Source organism: Mya arenaria, chromosome 4 (assembly GCF_026914265.1).
Source record: "Mya arenaria isolate MELC-2E11 chromosome 4, ASM2691426v1".
NCBI classification, from domain to species: Eukaryota; Metazoa; Mollusca; class Bivalvia; order Myida; family Myidae; genus Mya; species Mya arenaria.
In genome coordinates, this window is record NC_069125.1 from 20,867,347 (window position 1) to 20,889,863 (window position 22,517).

The 22,517-nt window shown below is 35.4% G+C and overlaps 1 protein-coding gene across 3 annotated transcripts in view; it reads left to right on the plus strand.

The window, feature by feature from the left end:
* Nucleotides 1-22,517, plus strand: part of LOC128230404 (calumenin-like) — a 60,261-nt gene that overhangs the window by 12,771 nt on the left and 24,973 nt on the right. For all 3 annotated transcript variants that reach the window (XM_052942633.1, XM_052942634.1, XM_052942635.1), the window contains exons 4-5: nucleotides 7,458-7,648; nucleotides 13,996-14,153. In XM_052942633.1, coding sequence (XP_052798593.1) covers nucleotides 7,458-7,648; nucleotides 13,996-14,153 — 349 coding nt within the window. The remainder of the gene's footprint in view (nucleotides 1-7,457; nucleotides 7,649-13,995; nucleotides 14,154-22,517) is intronic.

The following is a 22,517-nucleotide window of genomic DNA, read 5'->3' on the forward strand; positions in this document are numbered from 1 at the left end:
TTTTCTTGCTTGTTCACATCACATGACCCGTGGTGACCCATGTGAGAAGCCCATTGAGTAGTGATGGGCAATCTGTTGAATTTTACAATTGATTATCGGTTACAATCGGAGACCATAAACCAATAGACATCGGCTTTAATCGGATATTATAGAGCAGTGGTTGCTAGTGATATACTTGAAGGTAATGGGTATCACTTTGTCTCTGTAAGCTGAATTTTATGTATAAATCAAAGAATAGAACTAACATATTTATTTTCAGGAAACTAACAAACATAAAACAGAAATAAATCTATTTTTAAGGAAAAAAGCACAAATATTAAACTGAAATGTTCACATCAGAAATTCCAACTCGCTCACTTGATACAGATGAAGCCTGGCAACATAGATACTTTTTGGCCAACTTAGACAATCTTGGGAATGAATCTTCATGACCCCAGGACTGGGGTCCACTTTGGCGACAAGAAGTTTCAGCAATGCATCATCTATAATGGCCTGTCTATCAGAGTTGGGTCTCGGGGGCGCGAAACACAACTTTGCATGGACTGGTTGTTTTGTAGCTTTCTTCATTTCACCAGAAGAATCATGGGGATGGTCATGTTGTAAATGAAACTGAAAGTTTGTGGTATTGCCTGAAATGAAAATGAAATGTTCTAAAGCATCTTCTATTGTCAAAAGCATATAAACAAATAATTTTTCATCATTTTAATTATATTGTCAACTTCATTTTCGTGTCAACACAGTCACCTGACCATTTCAGTATTCTACAATTTATTTGCAAAATGTTTTTTTACAAAATTAATTTGTTAAGTGATATTTTCGTATCAAACAAGATAAAAAAAAACCCATCATACTCCTTAGATGACGAAGTTTAAACAAAAATAAATCTGAACAGTCATGACAAAAATCAGTGATGAGCTTACTTATCTAGTCACTGTACCTTTGTTTGCGTAAGCCTTTTTGCAAAGGCGTCAATACGCCTTTCTAATGTCAAGGTTTTCTTTGGTTGGAGGTCCTGGTTTGATTTTTTTAAATGCAAAGAAGAGCCAGACTTTGATCTTCCACCCGGATAATCGTACAGCACATCGTCATTTTTTGCTGCCATTCTTATGAATTGAACCCAAAGAAAAATGAGCGGAAATGTCAGCAAAATAAAAAAATTGTAAATGAATGCTGAGTAACCTCCCTTGATAAATTTGTCGGATGTTCCGCGTTAATCGATTATGATCATTACAATTGATTATCGCCAATTTTGAAGTTTTCCGATCAATTTTCAATTATAATCGAGCATAGGCCCATCACTACCATTGATGTCACGTGATTCCTTACCCTGACATTGCAATTGACTATCCAGTGCTCCAGCTAGCCCGTTTTTGAGAGCATTCCGCCCGTGGCTCTTTTTACCACCCTGCCCCCTTTTTATACGCCCATCTTACTATGGCCGTATTATGGGAACACCCATGGCGGGCGGGCGGCTCCACAATGTTGTCCGCTCTCTAACTTGAACATTTCTCATCCAATTTCCACCAAACTTCATGAAAGTGTTTGTTGGTGAAATATCTAGGTCAAGTTCGATAACCAGCCAAATCGCTTTAGGTACTCCAGAGTTATGGCCCCCTGAATTTGTCAAAATTGGCCATTTTAGCTTTGTCCGCTCTCTAACTTGATCATTTCTCATCCAATTTCCACCAGACGTCATGAAAGTGTTTGTTGGTGAAATATCTCGGTCAAGTTCAATAACCAGCCAAATCGCTTTAGGCACTCCAGAGTTATGGCCCCCTGAATTTGTCAAAATTGTCCATTTTAGCTTTGTCCGCTCTCTAACTTGAACATTTCTCATCCAATTTCCACCAAACTTCATGAAAGTGTTTGTTGGTGAAATATCTAGGTCAAGTTCGATAACCAGCCTAATCGCTTTAGGCACTCCAGAGTTATGGCCCCCTGAATTTATCAAAATTGGCCATTTTAGCTTTGTCTACTCTCAATCTTGAACAGTTTTTATCCGAATTTCACCAAACTTGCTACTTTAAATGTTTGTTGGTATATATTCTTGGCAAAGTTCTATAACCAGCCAGGCTCTTCAGGATTATGGCCCTTGAATTGGTCAAAATTTGCCATTTTTGCTTTGTCCACTGTCTAATTTGAACAGTTATCATCTGATCTTCACCAAACTTGCTGAAAATATTTGTTGGTAAAATAAATCGGTCAAGTATGATAATCAGCCAAATGCCCCGAAGCACTTCAGGATTACTGCCCTTGCCATTTAAGCTTTGTCTACTCTCTAACTTGAACAATTCTCATCTGACCTTCACCAAACTTGCTGAAAATGCTTGAAAAGCTTGCTTCTCAAAGGGCCAATGTGACAGTAAGTTTTCTTAGAATCCAAGAAATTATTGATGGGCGTATTTTGTGAGTGTCACTCTTGTTGGGTAGTGCCTTTTTCACAAATGCTCTATTAACCCCATCTATCCCGTACCAAACTAAGATTCGTCCCCTACATATTTGTTTTTGTTTGTGTATTTATGCCATTATGATTGTTTCAGATGTTGCACTTTCTTTTCTTTTTTTCAATTTACATGATTTTACGAGAAAAATGTGACATTGCACTAAAGAAGACTCCAGACAAGTACAATCATACTACCACAGACAAATTTTAATTTTGATATTCAAACACACCCTTCTAAATTTTGAAAAAACAACAACATTTTGTTCAAGTCTGGATATCATGGAAAATGATTTAAATTGAGTTATAAAAAAATCTCAACATAGGGAGTGGACATCCCTCCCAAACCCACCCAATTACTCAGTTTCGACAAGCCTTCAGAAAATCCTGGCAAAAACCCTGCGGTATCCACTGCCATCATTTGCAATTATAAGAAAAAACACACAACAAACAAAACTCCAAAAGCAAGTGACTACTGCAAAAAGAAATGGGTGTAGATCTATACTGGGACCCAAGATAATGTAAAATGAATCAAAAACTATAAATAAAACCAATATTGGTGAACCAACATTGTGAACAAATAAATTAATGAACAATTTGAGGCATTTGAATAAACAAAATATGTGTCTGTTTGTTTGGAAAGTTACCGATTTCTCATTATTATTATTTTATACCGTAAATGACTGGGTATTAGACGCACTTTTTTATGCCCCCTTTTGAAAAAAGTGGGGTATATTGTTTTGCACATGTCGGTCGGTCGGTCGGTCTGTCTGTCGGTCGGTCGGAATACCAAATGGTTTCCGATCAATAACTTGAGAACGCTTTGACCGAGGGACCTCATACTTGGTATGTGTATTGGTCATCACCAGCAGATGAACCCTATTGATTTTGAGGTCAGTGGGTCAAAGGTCAAGGTCAGTGTGACCTTTACATGAAAAACGGTTTCCGATCAATAACTTGAGAACGCTTTGACCCAGGAACCTCATACTTGGTAGGTGTATTGGTCATGACCAGCAGATGAACCCTATTGATTTTGAGGTCAGTGGGTCAAAGGTCAAGGTCAGTGTGACCTTAACATGAAAAACGGTTTCCGATCAATAACTTGAGAACGCTTTGACCCAGGGACCTCATACTAGGTAGGCTTATTGGTCATGACCAGCAGATGAACCCTATTGATTTTTTAATTTCTTAAGTTGACCCACATGAACAGAAAAAAAAAACTTGTGTGCAAAAATAACTGTTGTTGTAAATAAGATAGAAGTTTTTTTTGCTTTACACTTTTTGCTTTTTTCAAATAAACAAAAATGTATAGTATAATGAATATACATTGTATAGATGAGTCTCAGAACAATTTTTTTATGCCCCCCTTCGAAGAAGAGGGGTATATTGCTTTGCACAGGCATGTCGGTATGTCAGTCGGTCGGTCCGTCGGTAGACCAAAGCTTGTCCGAGTGATAACTCAATAATTCCTGGACGTATGGTCATCAAACTTGACATGAAGGTTGGGCCTAACCAGTAGATGACCCCTATAGATTTAAGGGCTCATCGGGTCAAAGGTCAAGGTCACAGTGACCTTTAATTGTAAAATAATTTTAAAGCTTGTCCGAGTGATAACTCAACAATGCCTAGACCTATGGTCATCAAACTTGATATGGAAGTTGGCCTGACCATTAGATGACCCCTATTGTTTTTGGGGGTCATCGGGCCAAAGGTCAAGGTCACAGTGACCTTGAATGGTAAAAGGATGTCTGAGTGATAACTCGACAATGCCTGCACCCACGGCCATCATTCTTGACTTGGAGGTAGGGCCTGACCAGTAGCTGACCCCTATTGTTTTTGGGGCTCATCGGGTCAAAGATCAAGGTCATAGTGACATTGAATGGTAAAATGTTGTCCGAGTGATAACTCAACAATGCCTGCACCCATGGCCCTCATAATTGACTTGGAGGTTGGGCCTGACCAGTAGATGACCCCTATTGTTTTTGGGGGTCATCGGGCCAAAGGTCAAGGTCACAGTGACCTTGAATGGTAAAAGCTTGACCATGTGATAACTCAACAATGCCTGCACCCATGGCCCTCAAACTTGACTTGGAGGTTGGTCCAGACCAGTAGATGACCCCTATTGTATTTGGGGGTCATTGGGCCAAAGGTCAAGGTCACAGTGACCTTGAATGGTAAAAGGTTGTCTGTGTCATTACTCGACAATGCCTGCACCTATGGCCCTCAAACTTGACTTGGAGGTTGGGCCTGACCAGTAGATGACCCCTATTGTTTTTGGGGGTCATCGGGCCAAAGGTCAAGGTCACAATGACCTTGAATGGTAAAAGGTTGTCTGAGTGATAACTCGACAATGCCTGCACCCACGGCCATCAAACTTGACTTGGAGGTTGGGCTTGACCAGTAGATGGCCCCTATTGATTTTAGGGGTCATTGGACCAAAGGTCAAGGTAACAGTGACTTTGAATGATAAAAGGTTGCCCGGGTGATAACTCAACAATGCCTGCGCCCATGGCCCTCAAACTTGACTTGGAGGTTGGGCCTGACCAGTAGATGACCCCTATTGATTTAAGGGGTCAGAGTTCAAGGTCACAGTGACCTTGAAAGCAAACTTGACAATTCCTGGACCTATGGTCATCAAACTTGACATGAAGGTTGGGCCTGACCAGTAGATGACCCCTCTTGACTTTGGGGGTCATCAGGCCAAGGTCAAGGTCACAGTAACCTTTAACGCAAAAAAAGTTAACAAATCTTCTCCCAGTGATATCTCAACAATGCCTGAATCTATGATCATCAAACTTGACATGTAAGTTGGGCCTGACCAGGAGATGACCCTTATTGATTTTAGGAGTCATTGGGTCAAAGGTCAGGTTCACAGTGACCTTGAATGTGAAAATGTTTCAAGTGATAATTGGACAATGCCTGCACCCATGGCCCTCAAACTTGACTTGGAGTTGTGTCTGACCTGTAGATGACCCCTTATGATTTAAGGGGTCATTGGATCAAAGGTCAAGGTTACAGTGACCTTGAACGAAAAATGCTTGTCTGTGTGATAACTTGTCAATGCCTGCACCCATGGCCCTCAAACTTAACATTTAGATTTTTGGTGACCAGCTGATGACTACTATGGATTTTGAGGTCATAGAGTCAAAGGTCATGGTCATAACACACTCTATCCTCAAACTTTGAATGGTCATAATCTTAAAACTGCCTCAACGGCATACAATGTTAGCGACAAATCAGCTGTCATTTCGGTCCATGCATATTTCATTCAATTGTCCATATAATCCTGACAACATGGCGCTCAGGGGGGGCATAATGTTTGACAAACATCTCTTGTTCCCTCAGATTTTGATGTAAAAAAATGCCTGCGTATAATACCCAGTAACAATTTTTTGAACTTTTTTTCTGAGGTCAATTTCAAGCCGAGAGTTTGTTTAGATTTATGTAGAAAGGGATGTTACTTGCGTCATATTGATCGAGTATATACGGGTTAAAACGGCAGTTGAAGATCGGGATACGGTATATCGTAAGACGTTTATAATTTCAACAAAAATATTTTTTGATTAAAGTTATCGTAATTCACCTAAGAGTTCAGACACTCTAAATATTTGGACACCCATAATTATTTCCCCCCAAAATTTATTTTGCGTACCTAATTTTCGGACACCCAAAGGACATCAATCATAACTTTCATAGTTACCCAGTTTCACAGACGAAGATTATTGATTTTTATCTTTACAATGCCTGGCTAGATTACCTAACCGTATACACCACTGTGACAATTTAATTAGTAACTACCCATCCTAAACGATTTATTGCCTGTTGAAAAGGAAGTGTGATATATTTATTTGAGGATTAAACAAACAACAAGGGCAATCAAGGGATTAAGAAAACATCGACATGACATGTTTGTAAAACGATCTGCCAATAAGCTTTCAAACTTGTACCACACTTATAGACTATATGAAACAATAACCGTACAGTTATACATTAATCCTGCATAGCAATGTCCATGCTCTCCACGAGATCCTCGTGGGTATAACTGTAAGTTATGTGACGTCACACAGTGTGACTCTTTGATCTGAAGCCGATAGAATGTGTTTATTCAGTTCAGTGCATGTATAAAATGGTGTTTTAATTAACTTGATGAAGGATTTACACTTATAGGCGTAATAAATAAATTTATGACCATTGATTACTACGGATAAATTAATAAGTGGTAAAAAGTAAACAAGTTTCAAGTTTATTCAGTAAGCTCATGTCATACAACATGAAGAAAAAAGGCAGGTTAAACAAACATGTAAATAAAATGTAAAAATGATAATCTATGTATTCGGTGAGCGAAAAAAATGATTAATTTATGGTGTCCGAACTCTTGTGAATTACGGTATTCAATATTATTTTGAATAATAAATTGAATTAAACAATAATCAAACTTACATATAAAAAAGCAAAGTTGGGCATTGTCAAAATATTTTTTGCATAACATAACTTCATTCTCGACACTATGGCTGTATGGTTTTAAAGATAACCATCGCCATTTTAACGAAAAAAAAATTTTTTTGTCACTGTCAACAAACATGGTGGCTGAAAATGCCGGACGATTTTGACATTTTTTCTATGCGTCTTTTAACCAAAAACTTTTCACAGATTTTTTTCCCTGCGTCTAATACCCCCTATCGTCTTATACCCAGTCATTTACGGTATATAAAAATGATTCTTGTTATTTTCTCATTAAGAAATATTCTTTTCCACTCACTGGTTCTTACCTACATGTAATGTTATAATAATCTCTATATATATATATATATATATATATATTTATATATATATATATATAATTTAACATGTATATAACTTCAAAATTGTAAGTCAGTCAGAAGTTACCTTATAGGAAAAGCAATACTTAAGATTCATAGATACTATTATATAATATATGGATGCCTGTAGGAATACAATGCTGTGATACAAGTTTTGATGTAATGTCAACTCATGTTTAGAGTATGAATATTTACAGGATTATTGTTGATAAGATAGACAAAGATCATGATGGGTTTGTGTCTGAGGAGGAGCTACAGCAGTGGATACAGTATGTACAGAAGAAGTATGTTATAGAGGATACAGAGCGCATGTGGAAGGACCATGACCTAGAGGAGGGCACCCTCACTTGGAAATCATACAGGCAGAGAACTTATGGATATGAATATAGTATGTGGTCCTCTTGTTAGATTTCTCTTTTGCAAAGATAAGATACCAGTACCAGTATATGCCCAGAGTCCTCACTCTTTAGGGGAAAGGCGTCGCAGCCCATCAATTTGCTGGATGACACAGGATATTTCTACCATATTTCTGTGTGTTATACACTTGAACATCAATGTTAGCTTTTTATACGCCCGAAGGGTCGTATTATGTTATAGCCTCCATCGTCTGTCCGTCCGTCTGTCCGTCCGTTAGCAATTCTGTGTCCGGGCCAATACTTGGTAACTAATAAAGCGATTTTCAAATAACTTTATACAAATCATCACTACATTAAAAGTATGTGTCACGCGCAATTTCCAGGTCCATACCTCAAAGACTAGAATCACCATGGGGGTGCGTTAGCAATTCCGTGTCCGGGCCACAACTTTGTCACTAATAAAGTCATTTTCAAATAACTTAATACAAAACATCATTACATTAAAAGGATGTGTCGCGCGCAATTTCCAGGTCCATACCTCAAAGACTAGAATCACCATTGGGGGGGGGGGGTTACAACTTTGTCACTAATAAAGTCATTTTCAAATAACTTTATACAAAGCATCATTACATTAAAAGGATGTGTCGCGCGCAATTTCCAGGTCCATACCTCAAACACTAGAATCACCATGGGGGGAGCGTTAGCAATTCTGTGTCTGGGCCACATCTTTGTTACTAATAAAGTGATTTTCAAATAACTTTATACAAATCATCACTACATTAAAAGGATGTGTCACATGCAATTTCCAGGTCCATACCTCAAAGTCTAGAATCACCATGGGGGGATGTTAGCAATTCCATGTCCAGGCCATAACTCAAAGACTAGAATCACCAATGGGGGGCGTTAGCAATTCTGTGTCCGGGCCACATCTTTGTTACTCGTCCGTTAGCAATTCCGTGTCCGGGCCATAACTTGGTAACTAATAAAGCGATTTTCAAATAACTTTATATAAATCATCACTACATTAAAAGGATGTGTCGCGCGCAATTTCCAGGTCCATACCTCAAAGACTAGAATCACCATGGGGGGGGCTTAGCAATTCTGTGTCCGGGCCACATCTTTGTTACTCGTCCGTTAGCAATTCCGTGTCCGGGCCATAACTTGGTAACTAATAAAGCGATTTTCAAATAACTTTAACAAAACATCACTACATTAAAAGGACCTCAAGCCGAATCTTCTTCGGGCGTATAATGCTCCGTTTCGCGGTGCTCTTGTTAATCTCACCGGTGATGAACAAAAAAAGTCACGTGACCACAGATGCAAACGCAAGTAGTATAATGGCTCGATTGATTGTCAATCCAGGTAAGTTTATTATCCATATTTTTGTTATTCGCAAGAGTTCGTTAAAGTGACATAGCGCAAAAAAAATGCATTGCAGGGTTCGACACTAACGGTAGTCCGGTAGTCCGAGACTACCAGTTTTGTGTTCGGACTACAAGAAATTTTAAGTCAATAGTCCGTCGGACTACTAGAAAAAGTAAATATGACATCAGGAAATTGAGCATAAAATATTTATTACGTTTAAACTTGCGTAAAACGTGTTGCTAAAATTAAAAAAAAAGCCGAGTATTACCGGTAAATACTCATTCTAAAGTTTGCCGAAGATGGCCGAGCAGTTCCGGACAACCTGGACTGTTAAGCGAGTTTCGCGCGCAATTCGTATAGCCTTTCGATCAATATTTAAACCAGTCTGTAGAATGTCTTTATATAGAAAGGGAAAAACCATTTTGCACTGTATGGTGTGTTTTAATCGTCAGACACGTGAAAGTCTGCCTGTGTCAGCGAGGTAGATTTGGGTTTAAAATGAGGCAGAATTTTTAGATCCCTTGCATTTTCAGACAGAAACAATGATAGATACGATGTTAGCAAAAACTTGATGGTTGTTACAATTTTTAGATTTTCTGGTTATTTTTTTATCGTTTAGAATATTGTCAATTGTCAGTGTTTTGATAAAGCAGACAGAAGGAACATTATGTATGGCTTGTGAAATATTTTAACTGGCTTTTAGAAGAGCAGCTTAAAAAATAATCATACTGCTCAAAAATGTCTAATTCAGTGTAAGTGCAGACGACGGCAAAAATTGTGTGCGTTAATTTTCGCACCAAAAGGTCGTAACATTTTATACATTGAAGTGAGGGCCAATAACAACTCTTATCTTTATATACTCGCAATTAATTAATAACATTTTGGGAATTAATTTCAGTATATTTTTAAAGCATTATTGTATGTCGTTTTAATAGATTAACAAAGACTTCTGAATATTAGGATGCCAATATCAATTATCAAATAGTCATTTGTGCCGTAACTTAGCAACGATCTCGGTCGAGGTGTCAATTCATTTATTGCACCATTTTCCTGAAAGTGACAGATTATGGGGTATTTTAGCATGGTTTTTAGATTTTTATTCTGGGGTATTTTAGCATGGTTTTTAGAAATTTTAAGGTTTTAAAATTGAAGGCCAAACATTGTTTTGAAGAATGTGGAATTTTTTTTCAGAATTTTTGCTGGACTACCTGGATTTTAGATCCAGTAGTCCGAGGGACTACCTTGTGAAAAATGTTAGTGTCTAACCCTGCATTGTTTAGTCTTTCGATCGGTGTATTGGTCATGTTTGCATAGTTTCCAAGAACTCTTCGATACAAATACTGACAAGGAATGCAAATGCTTGTAGCTAGTGTTTTAATGGCATAGCTTCAGACAAAAAGCCACATTCTTTTCAAATATATTCCTTTTAATTGCTTAATAATGGTTTTTATTTGTTTTATGAATATTTTGTCCGATGCAATTTTTACGAAAATGCATTTTCTAAAGTATTTCAAATTTGGCAAACGCACGTTGGCATTTTCATGAGGCAAACGCACGTAGTCTATCTAAAATGGCAAACACACGTAGGCATCTTATATTAAGGAGTTAACGTATTTGTCATTAGCCTTTAAAACTTAGTTTTTTTTATTTCTTCTAGATCTAATATCCATTACTTTTGCAGTAAGATTTTTGAATTTATACATTATTATTATCATAATGCTTACGGTCATAAGCATTAGGGAAAGTGAAACGCTTTGTGTAATTTCATTAAGCTAGATAAGCCACCATATTAAGATTTAAAAAGGTGTGTGTTTGCATGAGACATATTATATATGAAAATGCCTCTACAGATGATATTCTTTTAACAAACTACAAATTGTGTAATATATTTTGCGAAGTAAATCAAGTGACGCTTAATTAACGAATGTCATTGTCTGTTTCAGTGATGTCATTTGTTTACCGGGTTTGTGGAAATGTGTTGAAAACGGCATCGGGGCTGAAATTGCATGAGCAACGACATGACGGTGTAGGAGCATTGACGGTGTAGGAGCATTTGCATGCTGTAAGAAACATTTTACACCACAGATAGTATGACACGATGTAAGTGTATTCTGTGTTTTCTATGATAACATTTTTTTTGTATTATATTATTATAGTATTATTCTATAATTAAGCAATTATCTACAAGTCACAAGCTTAGGCGTTTTCATGAAAGGTTAACAAAATATTGCAATTACAAGTATTTTAAATTCAAATACAAATAGATATACTTTTAATGGCATATACATATTTATACAGGTGCACCACACATGGATCCGATAAATAGTTTCTGTGCCTAAAAAGCATGCAGGAGTTCACCACACAGACAGACCTAAACAGGCATTGGCGAGGAGAAGATGGCATGACAAGTGTGGAATTTCAATGAAGGAGAAAATAGACCTGAAGGCTCATATGGACGGCAACACTGGCGATAAATCATACCAGTGCGCTGAATGTGGGAACTGTTATCTGCATAGAAGTAGCTTGTGCAAGCAAAAGGCAAATAAAACATCACAATTTAGATTATAAGTATCGTCCATGGCCGAGAGTGCAAGGTTCATCCCGACCCGAGCGAGGATGTTTGGGATGAACCTATCTTTCACGAGCGGCTATGGTAGATGTTTTTTTCTCCCACCTCAGTAAAACAAAAAAAGTAAAAAATAAATTTCGCTGGATCGCCTTTGTGCATAGTGAAAATAATGTGCATATAGATATGTAATAATTCGTGGTAGTCATAGATATGCGCGCAGTGATTCAGATTATGTAAATAATCAAACCGTTTTTAGATAGTTTTGAAAAGATGACAGCATTAATGCCACGAGACAAGGTTTCCATGATGCTACAGACGACAGTCGTCAACAAGAGAGGTAATTGTGTGATCACAATAAATAATGAGTTCCACACGGGTACTTGTTTTATCTTTGCCTGTGGGCAAAAGAAGAATTTCCAGCACAACCAAATTTTTAGGTCTACTTATGTTAGGTAGGAGAAAGAAGAATCTCAGGCAGATCATAACAAAAGTATTGCTTATTAAATATTCATTATGTTATTTGATTACTTATCTGTGATTTTTACTGATTATCTGTGATCGCTTTTATTGTCAATCATTTTATTCAATGTATAGCTGCAACAAGCAGAAACATGTCTCATTATTATCATGACAAAGTAGTGTAGTTCTATGGATTTGATGTTTCTTGAAACTTATTTGTATGCATATACATGGCCTTTTGTACACTTGCCTTTTCGTGTAAACTAATCTAAGATAAACTGTTATTGAATAAATGAACAACATTTCCATCATGATTTTGTCTTTATTTCTGTAATATAGCACTTAAAATATGCATACAGTTGACAGAATATTTTCAGTAATATAAACATTGTTCTGTGTAAAGCAATACATTGCCTTTGTATCATCACAATATCATTTTATGGTTATCATTATCACAATATCTATCATTAACAATTATCATGACAGTATTATCATCACATAACATGAAGGATGGGAAAATAAAACATGTTTAAATAATGTTCAAATTAAACGTTTATTCTCATGCGATCTGTTACGAGCATCTTAGAATCGTTGTGTCTGGCTCGCTTCCAGCGTAATGCATAAATTTCAGTCCCGTACTTAACTGTACACCGACTCTCCGTATCCAATGTGTAGTTCCTGTAATGTGACATTAAAACAAATGTTCTAAATGTTGGAGATTAACATTTAACAAGCACTGTTTAGTTGCATAGTTATTGGACTCTCTGTATACCACCGGTATGGCCGGATGTGAGTTTGTTCGTAAACTCATATTTCCCGCAACACTCGGGCACAATATCGTGCCAATGTTTGTTACGTATCATAATTTTATATAACTTTCTTTACAAAGGGTATTTAATAATGAAGCTGATGAAAATCTTCAATATCTTGAACACTTTTTAGAAAGTTTTTAAAGGCTAACGACATACGTTAACTCCTTATTATAAGATGCCTACGTGCATTTGCCATTTGCCTCATGAAAATGCCAACGTGCGTTTTCCAAATTTGAAATACTTCAGAAAATGCATTTTTGTACAAATTGCATCGCACAAAATATTCATAAAACAAATAAAAACTATTATTGAGCAATTAAAAGGAATACATGTGAAAAGAATGTGGCTTTTTGTCTAAAGCTATGACATTTTAATACTAGCTTTGTGCAGTTGCATTTCTGGACACTATTTGTATCAAGTGTTTTTGGAAACTATGCAAACATGAATGTTAACCAGTACACTTATCGAAAGACAAAACAATGCATTCTTTTTTGTGCTATGTCACTTTAACGAACTCTCGCGAATAACAAAAATATCAATAAGAAACTTACCTGGATTGACATTCAATCAAGCCCAAATACTACTTGCGTTTGCATTTGTGGTCACTAGACTTTCTTTGGTCATCCCTGGTGAATCGGAAATGGGTATTTTTATGGGGGGGGGGGGGGGGGGGTATTAAATTAAGATGACCCCAGCATTTTTTTACCAAGTGATTGAATGAAATTATGAAATTTGGAAGTAATGGTACCAGTCCATCTTCAAAATACATTTACAGATGAAATAAAATCATTTAAGAATTTATCATTGACACTATTCATTTGGTTATTCAATTATCTGTTAAAAATATATTCACATAAATATCATTGACACTATTCATTTGGTTATTCAATTATCTGTTAAAAATATATTCACATAAAAAAGATTTGGCCACAATTATTGCGAGTTATATTGATCTAAAGGTCATACTGGTATATAAATATGCACTTTTCCAATATCCTAAAAAATGGCTTATACAAATAAGGACTGCTTATCAGGAAGTTGACTGTTGACAGTGAGGTCTTATCAGGCCACTTGCCGATGTGCTATAGGGTTAATGTATTTTTACATGCAATATATTATAACTTTTCAGACCTACATCATTGCATGTTTATAAGAATGTTTTCTGACACTTTAGATCCAGATGAAGAACAGGACTTTCATGATATGGTGAAACGTGATGAACGTAAATTCCAGAAAGCTGATGCAGATGGTGATGAAAAACTCACAAAGGAAGAATTTGCTGCATTTTTACATCCTGAGGAACATGAACATATGAAAGATATTGTTGTTTCAGTAAGTATCTTTCATGAATGTGCAATAGTATCTACCGTAAATAACTGGGTTTAAGACGATCAGGGGTATAAGACCCAGGCAAAAAAATCCGTGAAAAAGCCGAAAAGAAAACTTTAAATCTATGTTTTGGGTTAAAGGATGACACGGGTTATTCCTGCCATATTTTTGTGTATTATATACTAGAACATCAATGGTCTGCTTTTTAATCCAGATGGGTCTTTTTTATGATAAGGGTTATAAAAATTAGATTGATCCCAGCATTTTTTAACCCCTTGATTGAATGAAATTATGACATTTCAAAGTAATGGTACAACTCTATCATCGAAATGCCAAAATTGATCTAAAGGTCATACTGCTGTATAATTTTTCACTTTTCCAATACCACTAAAAAGGGCCTATACAAATAAGGACTGCTTATCAGTAAGTTGGCTATTGACTGGGAGGTGTAATCTGGACACTTGCCTAAGTGCTAACGGGTTAAACACCTGGCAATTGTTAGTTCATTTTGAAACACGCTTTCGGGAAAATTTGTGAAATTATTACCTCGAGGTAATCATAAAATTTTGCACATGATTTGTGGTTTTGGGACCAGCAATGGTGTTTGAGTCCTCAACTTAATTTGGTTTTGATCCAGTATATTTTATATCAAAATAGAAGGAATAATGGTCGGGACTAATCCTTTACCTCGATCAACTAGTTCTCTTAATGACTGTTCGAACGATCACAGTTTAACTGTATGCTATACTCAATTGTGTAGACAGCTGGAAGCTTATGTGAACATCTTGAGCCTTTTACCAAGGTAGAAACCAGTACTGACTCCAAAGTCAAGGTAGAAACCAGTACTGACTCCAAAGTCAAGGTAGAAACCAGTACTGACTCCAAAGTCAAGGTAGAAACCAGTACTGACTCCAAAGTCACTTAAGTGTCCTTTTAGAGTTGCCAAGAGAATGTCACTGGTTGGACATGAACCTATGACCTATGTTGGGTGAGAGCCTGACACCTATACTCCATACAACTCACTCCTTGGCTTTCAGTTTTGGTGACAATCAAGCTAAAAGAATTATGTATGAACTATGTAAACTTCAAATATATTAAAATGCTTCAAACTTGTCCCATTATGCTAGTATGATATGCTCAGTACATATATAAAAAATAATTATGGCACCAAAGTGTATGCTAATTTGTTAAAGTGATTTTTCAACCTCTGAACATACTTTTAAAACTTAATAACAATGCATTGAAACTATTAATCTAGAATGCAGAAAGACATTTGATATGTATCACAACTTCAGAATTATGACAGACACATGCTGTAGAGTTATATTTTAATAGTGTGGAAATCAATACGTCTGGGCAATCACTGGCGCTACCGATAATTAAACCCTCAGCAGCTTACGTACTCAGCATAATTCCGCGATTTACTTGTAAAACCCTAGAGTTACAGAGAAAAGTGGAAGTTCGCTAGGAGTACATTGTATCTGCACAAACAGGTCAAAATACTAATGGCTAGCTATCCAACAAGGCCATCTGGGGGCATTTGTTTCATTTCTGTGACATCTCTTGTTTCTAGATTAATGAATCATTTTTTACACATATCAAATCAAGAACAGACAAGGACAAGATTGCCTTGTGTCGCCTGACTAGGCGACATATAGGGGTTGTATTACTATTGTCGGCGGCGGTTGCGGTCACGTCCTGTTTTCACTTGTCCGGGGCATGTCTCGTAAACTATTAGTGATATCAACTTGAAATTTCATATGTAGATAGATTACATTGAGGGCAAGTGCAGTGCACAAGAACTGTTACCTTTGCTTCCATATTTTTAGAGTTATTGCCCTTTGTTAATTATCATGCTTTAAATTTTGTCCGGGGCATATCTTGTAGAATATTAGAGTTATCAACTTGAAACTTCATATGTAGATAGATCTCATGGAGGGCAAGTGCAGTGCACAAGAACAGTAACTCTTGCTTTCTTAGTTTTAGAGTAATTGCACATTGTTGATTTTCATGCTAACAGGTATAATGTCGACAGTAAATAATTCGTCAGGCAACACATCCGACTTGCAGAGTTCTAGTTGGTGTTTATTTAACCCTTTCCCGCATGATTGTGCCAAATTGCCCCTTTATCTATTCCTGCATGATTGTTCCAAATTGTCCCTTTATCGATTACCGCATGATTGTTCCAAAATGTCCCTCTATAGATTCCCGCATGATTGTTCCAAAATGTGCCATGCTTATTTACGGTCATTTAATAACATATCTGTTGCTTATTTTTTCGCAACAAATGCATTTATGTGTAATATAAACATCGATAATTATATAAATAATGAAAAAAGATGATGTTACTATTCAATATTTTCGGAAAATCGCGACTAAAAGAGACAGAGGTCAAACACGCCTTAAAAGTTCACAGCGCATGCTTGACCCGTGCTTGTCTCGTTTTTGTAATGGAAAATCCCCATACACGTCACTAGCTATTTAAAACTACCAATAATTTATATCATATAAATATATCCTATTGCTCACGCGCTAATGACGTCACCTATCATGGTTTAGAAATGTGTCAAAATGGCTGATTTACGATGTAGTAAACAAGAGTCTGGCTTGAATAAACACATGTCATTTGTCACTTCTGTTTCCCAAAATAGAATGTTAATCCGGTAATAAAAATGTCCCCTTACGTCTGTTAATCAAAGTTAGTATTTTGTTGTGAATACACGGATAATAATAAAATTATATGTGATATGACCCAGTTTGACAGCTGTTAAAACACGTGTTCTCTCGATCTCGATAAATACACAAGAATGTTGTCGTAATTATCCATGCATTTCGGACCGTGATTTATTGCCTTGTGTTGACAGATTTTAATTATAATATTATTACAGAATCACTAAATTAAATAGCGATTCTGACTATTAAAAATTCGAGTTGTTCGGCTTGTTGAGGGCAATATCTAGTACGTTCCCAAAGTTTTTAAAACTGTGCCAGTATTATAGACCCAGCCTTTTATTTTGATATTTACAATTATTTTATTCAATTCATTTCAAAACAACAGACATGCAAATTTTATTTATGAGAACAATGAATCTGAAATAACATTTGTAGTTTGCCCAATTAAATTGTGTTTATTTTTTAACAATGCATGATTTCTGTGATTTGAATATTTGTTTATTGTCAAAACCTTTTTAGATTAAACTATGATCACTAGATTCGAAATTTAATACACTACACATACTATATTCATTATTTGAATTTCTAACATTATTTTAATCAAAAGAAATACTACAAAATATTTAAGTTGTTATGCATAGGTGTCAATGGAAATATAGTATATGATATGAAATCAATTGAAACATCTTCAATTTTTCACAGGAGTTGTGTTTCTCTATAAATATTCAACCAAATAATTTAGACAACAGAATAAAAATTATACCACTGGATTGGAAATTCATTTACCTACAAACTTTATATTGAACTATAATTGATTAAACCAAAAGAAATACTAGAAAAATAAGATAGAAATGCATAGGGGACAATTATTCAATATTCTCCAATAATCTCCTATGCAGTAGGGGTACTTATAGGGGTTTATTATCTATTGGTTACTGGTTATCAATGTACTGATAAGCCATGCAGTGGCAGGCCTAATATGGCTGATTTGACATGAGGGAAAGGGTTAAGGAAGTGTCAGACAATTTGTAACTACCGTAAATGACTGGGTATTAGACGCACTTTTTCCCCTCAGATTTTGATGCAAAAAAATGCCTGCGTATAATACCCAGTACAATTTTTTGAACTTTTTTTCTGAGGTCAATTTCAAGCCAAGAGTTTTAGATTTATGTAGGAAGGGATGTTACTCGCGTCATATTGATCGAGTATATACGGGTTAAAACGGCAGTTGAAGATCGGGATACGGTATATCGTAAGACGTTTATAATTTCAACAAAAATATTTTTCGATTAAAGTTACTGTAATTAACCTAAGAGTTCGGACACTCTAAATATTTGGACACCCATAATTATTTCCCAAAATAATTTATTTTGCGTACCTAATTTTCGGACACCCAAAGGACATCAATCATAACTTTCATAGTTACCAAGTTTCACAGACGAAGATTATTGATTTTTATCTTTACAATGCCTGGCTAGATTACCTAACCGTATACACCACTGTGACTATTTAATTAGTTACTACCCATCCTAAACGATTTATTGCCTGTTGAAAAGGAAGTGTGATATATTTATTTGAGGATTAAACAAACAACAAGGGCAATCAAGGGATTTCAAACTTGTACCACACTTATAGACTATATGAAGCAATAATCGTACAGTTATGCATTAATCCTGCATAGCAATGTCCATGCTCTCCACGATATCCTCGTGGGTATAACTGTAAGTTATGTGACGTCACACAGTGTGACTCTTTGATCTGAAGCCGATAGAATGTGTTTATTCAGTTCAGTGCATGTATAAAATGGTGTTTTAATACATATAGCCCGGAATTAACATAACTGGGTTTTCCCATGCCGGTACAAATAAAAGGTGAATTTCAAGCTATTGAAATTCATGTAACCGTCCAGTGACTCTATTGTATCCTAAGTTACATGTGTACGGTATATTACAACGGTTTAATTTTGTTTGTACCGGGGGATTAGGTCGGAAAAACCAGAATGGCCATAATTCCGGGCTACAAATATTAACTTCATGAAGGATTTACACTTATAGGCGTAATAAATAAGTTTATGACCATTGATTACTACGGATAAATTAATAAGTGGTAAAAAGCAAACATGAAGAAAAAAGGCAGGTTAAACAAACATTTAAATAAAATGTAAAAATGATAATTTTCTATGTATTCGGAGAGCGAAAAAAATAATTAATTTATAGTGTCCGAACTCTTGTGAATTACGGTATTCAATATTATTTTGAATAATAAATTGAATTAAACAATAATCAAACTTACATATAAAAAAGCAAAGTTGGGCACTGTCAAAATATTTTTTGCATAACATAACTTTTCATTCTCGACAGTATGGTTGTATGGTTTTAAAGATAACCATCGCCATTTTCACGAAAAGATATTTTTTGTCACTGTCAACAAACATGGTGGCTGAAAATGCCGGACGATTTTGACATTTTTTCTATGCGTCTTTTAACGAAAACATACAGTAAAAAAAATTTCTCGGATTTTTCACAGATTTTTTTCCCTGCGTCTAATACCCCATATCGTCTTATACCCAGTCATTTACGGTACTGTTAAGCTAGAATTTGATATTTTTTGTATACATCATTTGGAATCAAAGAAAGCAAAGTTATTTAACTCCAGTTAATTTCAGCATTATTTGAACATAAGATCAGCTGAAATTTATTACAAGTTTTTTTTCAACTTCAAAAATAAGGAGAATATTTCGAAAAAAAAAAAAAAAGTCCAAAAACTACTCACCTACTGGTAGAATAAGGAGAATATTATTCATAACAAGCAGGTTTTGGTCTTGCTTTAGGTAAAACCAAATTTCAAAAAAGAACTTTTATTACTTGATCATGCAAGGAAAAAAATAATAGAATTGAAAATCCTCAAAAACTACTCTTCTCATGCAAGTAATTAAGTTTTTTATTTCAAGCTTTAAAAGAATAATTGATGACAATCTTTAAAAGCTTTAAAAGCTGAAATTATTGCAGAAATGGATTTATTTTCTATTTGATAAATATGTTTTTAATTGGCTGACTACATTGTAGGCAAGATAAATCACATCTAAATTGTCTTGAAATTTCATTTTATCGAAAGATTTTGCTCAATTTATGTTGAAACTTTGAAGATCAAACAGCATTTTCAAAGTTGACAATATGTCAGTGTGCGAAATTAACGGTTAAAGCCCGATGGCCCGAGGTGACGAAAAAATGACCCGTGCTACGGAAAAACCTTATAACACTGGGCTTGATGAAAAAAATTGTCGGGTCAATGTTTACCTCGACACAGTTCACCGACTTCTAGATAATTTCTCAGCGGTACAGATAATTTCTGAAGCAGAGATCTCCCTTGTCAAGCAATACTACACTGCTTGAAAATGATTATTTTGATGGACATCATACTTCAGACTATCAATACTCTTTTTGATATAGGGAGATTTTGAAGATTTGATGTTGTTGTTTATTTAACCCTTTACTTCATAGATACGCAATTTTACTTATCTATCCATAGCTTCATAGATACGGATCTTAACGTTTTATCCATAGCTTCATAGATACGTAATCCTACGTATTCGTAATGTAGGGGCATTTATTTTCATACCTGATGCTTGTTTATGCGCTATAAATTCATATTCATGAAGTATAAACATCGATAAATACAATGCACTAAAAAAAACACTATGTTACTATTTAAAGAATTTCGGAAAATCGCGAAATAAGGTCACTGGTATCAAAGATGCGTAAAACGTTGACTGCGCAGGTTTGTGGGCATTTCTGTCTCGTTTTCCTCGTGGAAATTTACACAATACTGCAAGTTATAATTAACTACCAATAATACAACTATATTTTATTGATCACGCGCCTGACGTCACAGGTCATGGTTCGAAAACGTGTCAAAATGTCGGCCATGTTGGATAAACAAAAAATCATCTGGCTTGTATAAACAAAGGCCATAAATCATTATATGGGACATATGTGTCACTTCTGTTTCGCTAATCCGGTCATAAAAATGCGCATCTGCTTCTACAAATTGAAAGTAAGTACAAATGTGTTATAAAATAATGACTATCCCTATTGTTAAACTTTGACATGACCCAATTTAACATCGATCAGCTGTTGAAACACGTGTTTTCGAATACACAAGAATGCAATGTAGAGCTAATTTCTGCCCTTGTTAACTTCAGTTTAAAACAACATTCCTGAATAATGTCATTTATATTTCAGTGTTTGTCTGACGAATCGGAACATTCTGGCTTCAATTAAAATGAGTTTGAGACATTGAGTACGACGTCGAGAATTCAGACCTCGGCGTCACGCACACAAGGATACGAGAAATGAGGATTTTTAAAATCAAACCCAAATGACAATACATGGACATGCAATAAACGATATAAATTTAGTAAACAATAACATGCAGGCCTCATTTAGTAGTTGAATAATAACTTTATTTGTTCATTGTAGTGTTAAATAACCAAAAGTTATACGTACTGTGACTGTTGATCAACTTTTTTTTTCTTCTGTATCATATATATAAATATACCGTGCTTCTTTGTTGTGAACTATTTTTTAATTCTGTCCATCTTTGTTTCAATTCAGGTTGCATTAAATGAATTATAAAAATATGTTGTTTATATAATAGTTCGTGTTGTGTTTGATAAATAAAAGTGTAATAAAAATTAATTTTCATCAAATTTGACATATTTTTCTGTTTGTTTATGAATATCATGCGGAAATAATTTAGATAACAAAATAAAATTTATATGACTGGATTGGAAATTTAATTCTCTATAAACTTTACATTGATGACTTATTGATTAAACCAAAAGAAATACTAAGAAAATAGGTTTGTAATACATTAGGGTTAAAATTCCAATAATATCAATAATCTCCTATGAAGTAGGGGTACTGATATGAACTGATAAGCCATGAACTGGCAGCCTGAAATGGCTTAGGTTTACATGAAGTAAAGGGTTAAATAAACTTTGCTTATGCAGTCACCGAAAAATATGAAAAATCCTGTTACTAACAGCAAAATCGCATTACTAAACAGTAAAATCCTGTTTCTTTAACCACCAGCAGCATATGTTGACACAGGCTTTTTTCAACTGTTCCAACGACTATCGGACCCATTCCCCTAGCAAAATATATCATATTTCATAGAAGTATTTTTTTTATATATATAATGTTTTGTATATTTTTATGCAAGTCTATTTACTTGTACTGTAATTGTATCATTAGCTTTTTGATCATTGTGACTTCGCTTTGATCTTTCGCTGCAAAATAGTCGCTTAAGTTGCCTGGTAGGATGCATTCTTGAATAATAAGCGTATAAAAATCATGATGCTTTATGTGTTAAATTGACATGTTGTTGTTTTTTAAATTGCATAGGGAAAAATTGGTAGCCCGGTAGGGCTAGTTTCTGCAGAAAATCCGTAGCCCAAGCTGAAATTCAGTAGCCCAAGGTTATCGGACTACCACAAATTTCGAACACTGGGCTACGGAAATCTGGCTCGACTATGGAAATATCAAAGTCTGTAGCCCTATTGGCTACCAGGGTAAAAAGGTTAATTTCGCACACTGTTATGTCAAATTTTTATAAAATTAATAACAAAACACTATTCAATCTGTACATTGCATTATTTATAATTGTTCCTATTTCAAATGTACTGAGTATAGT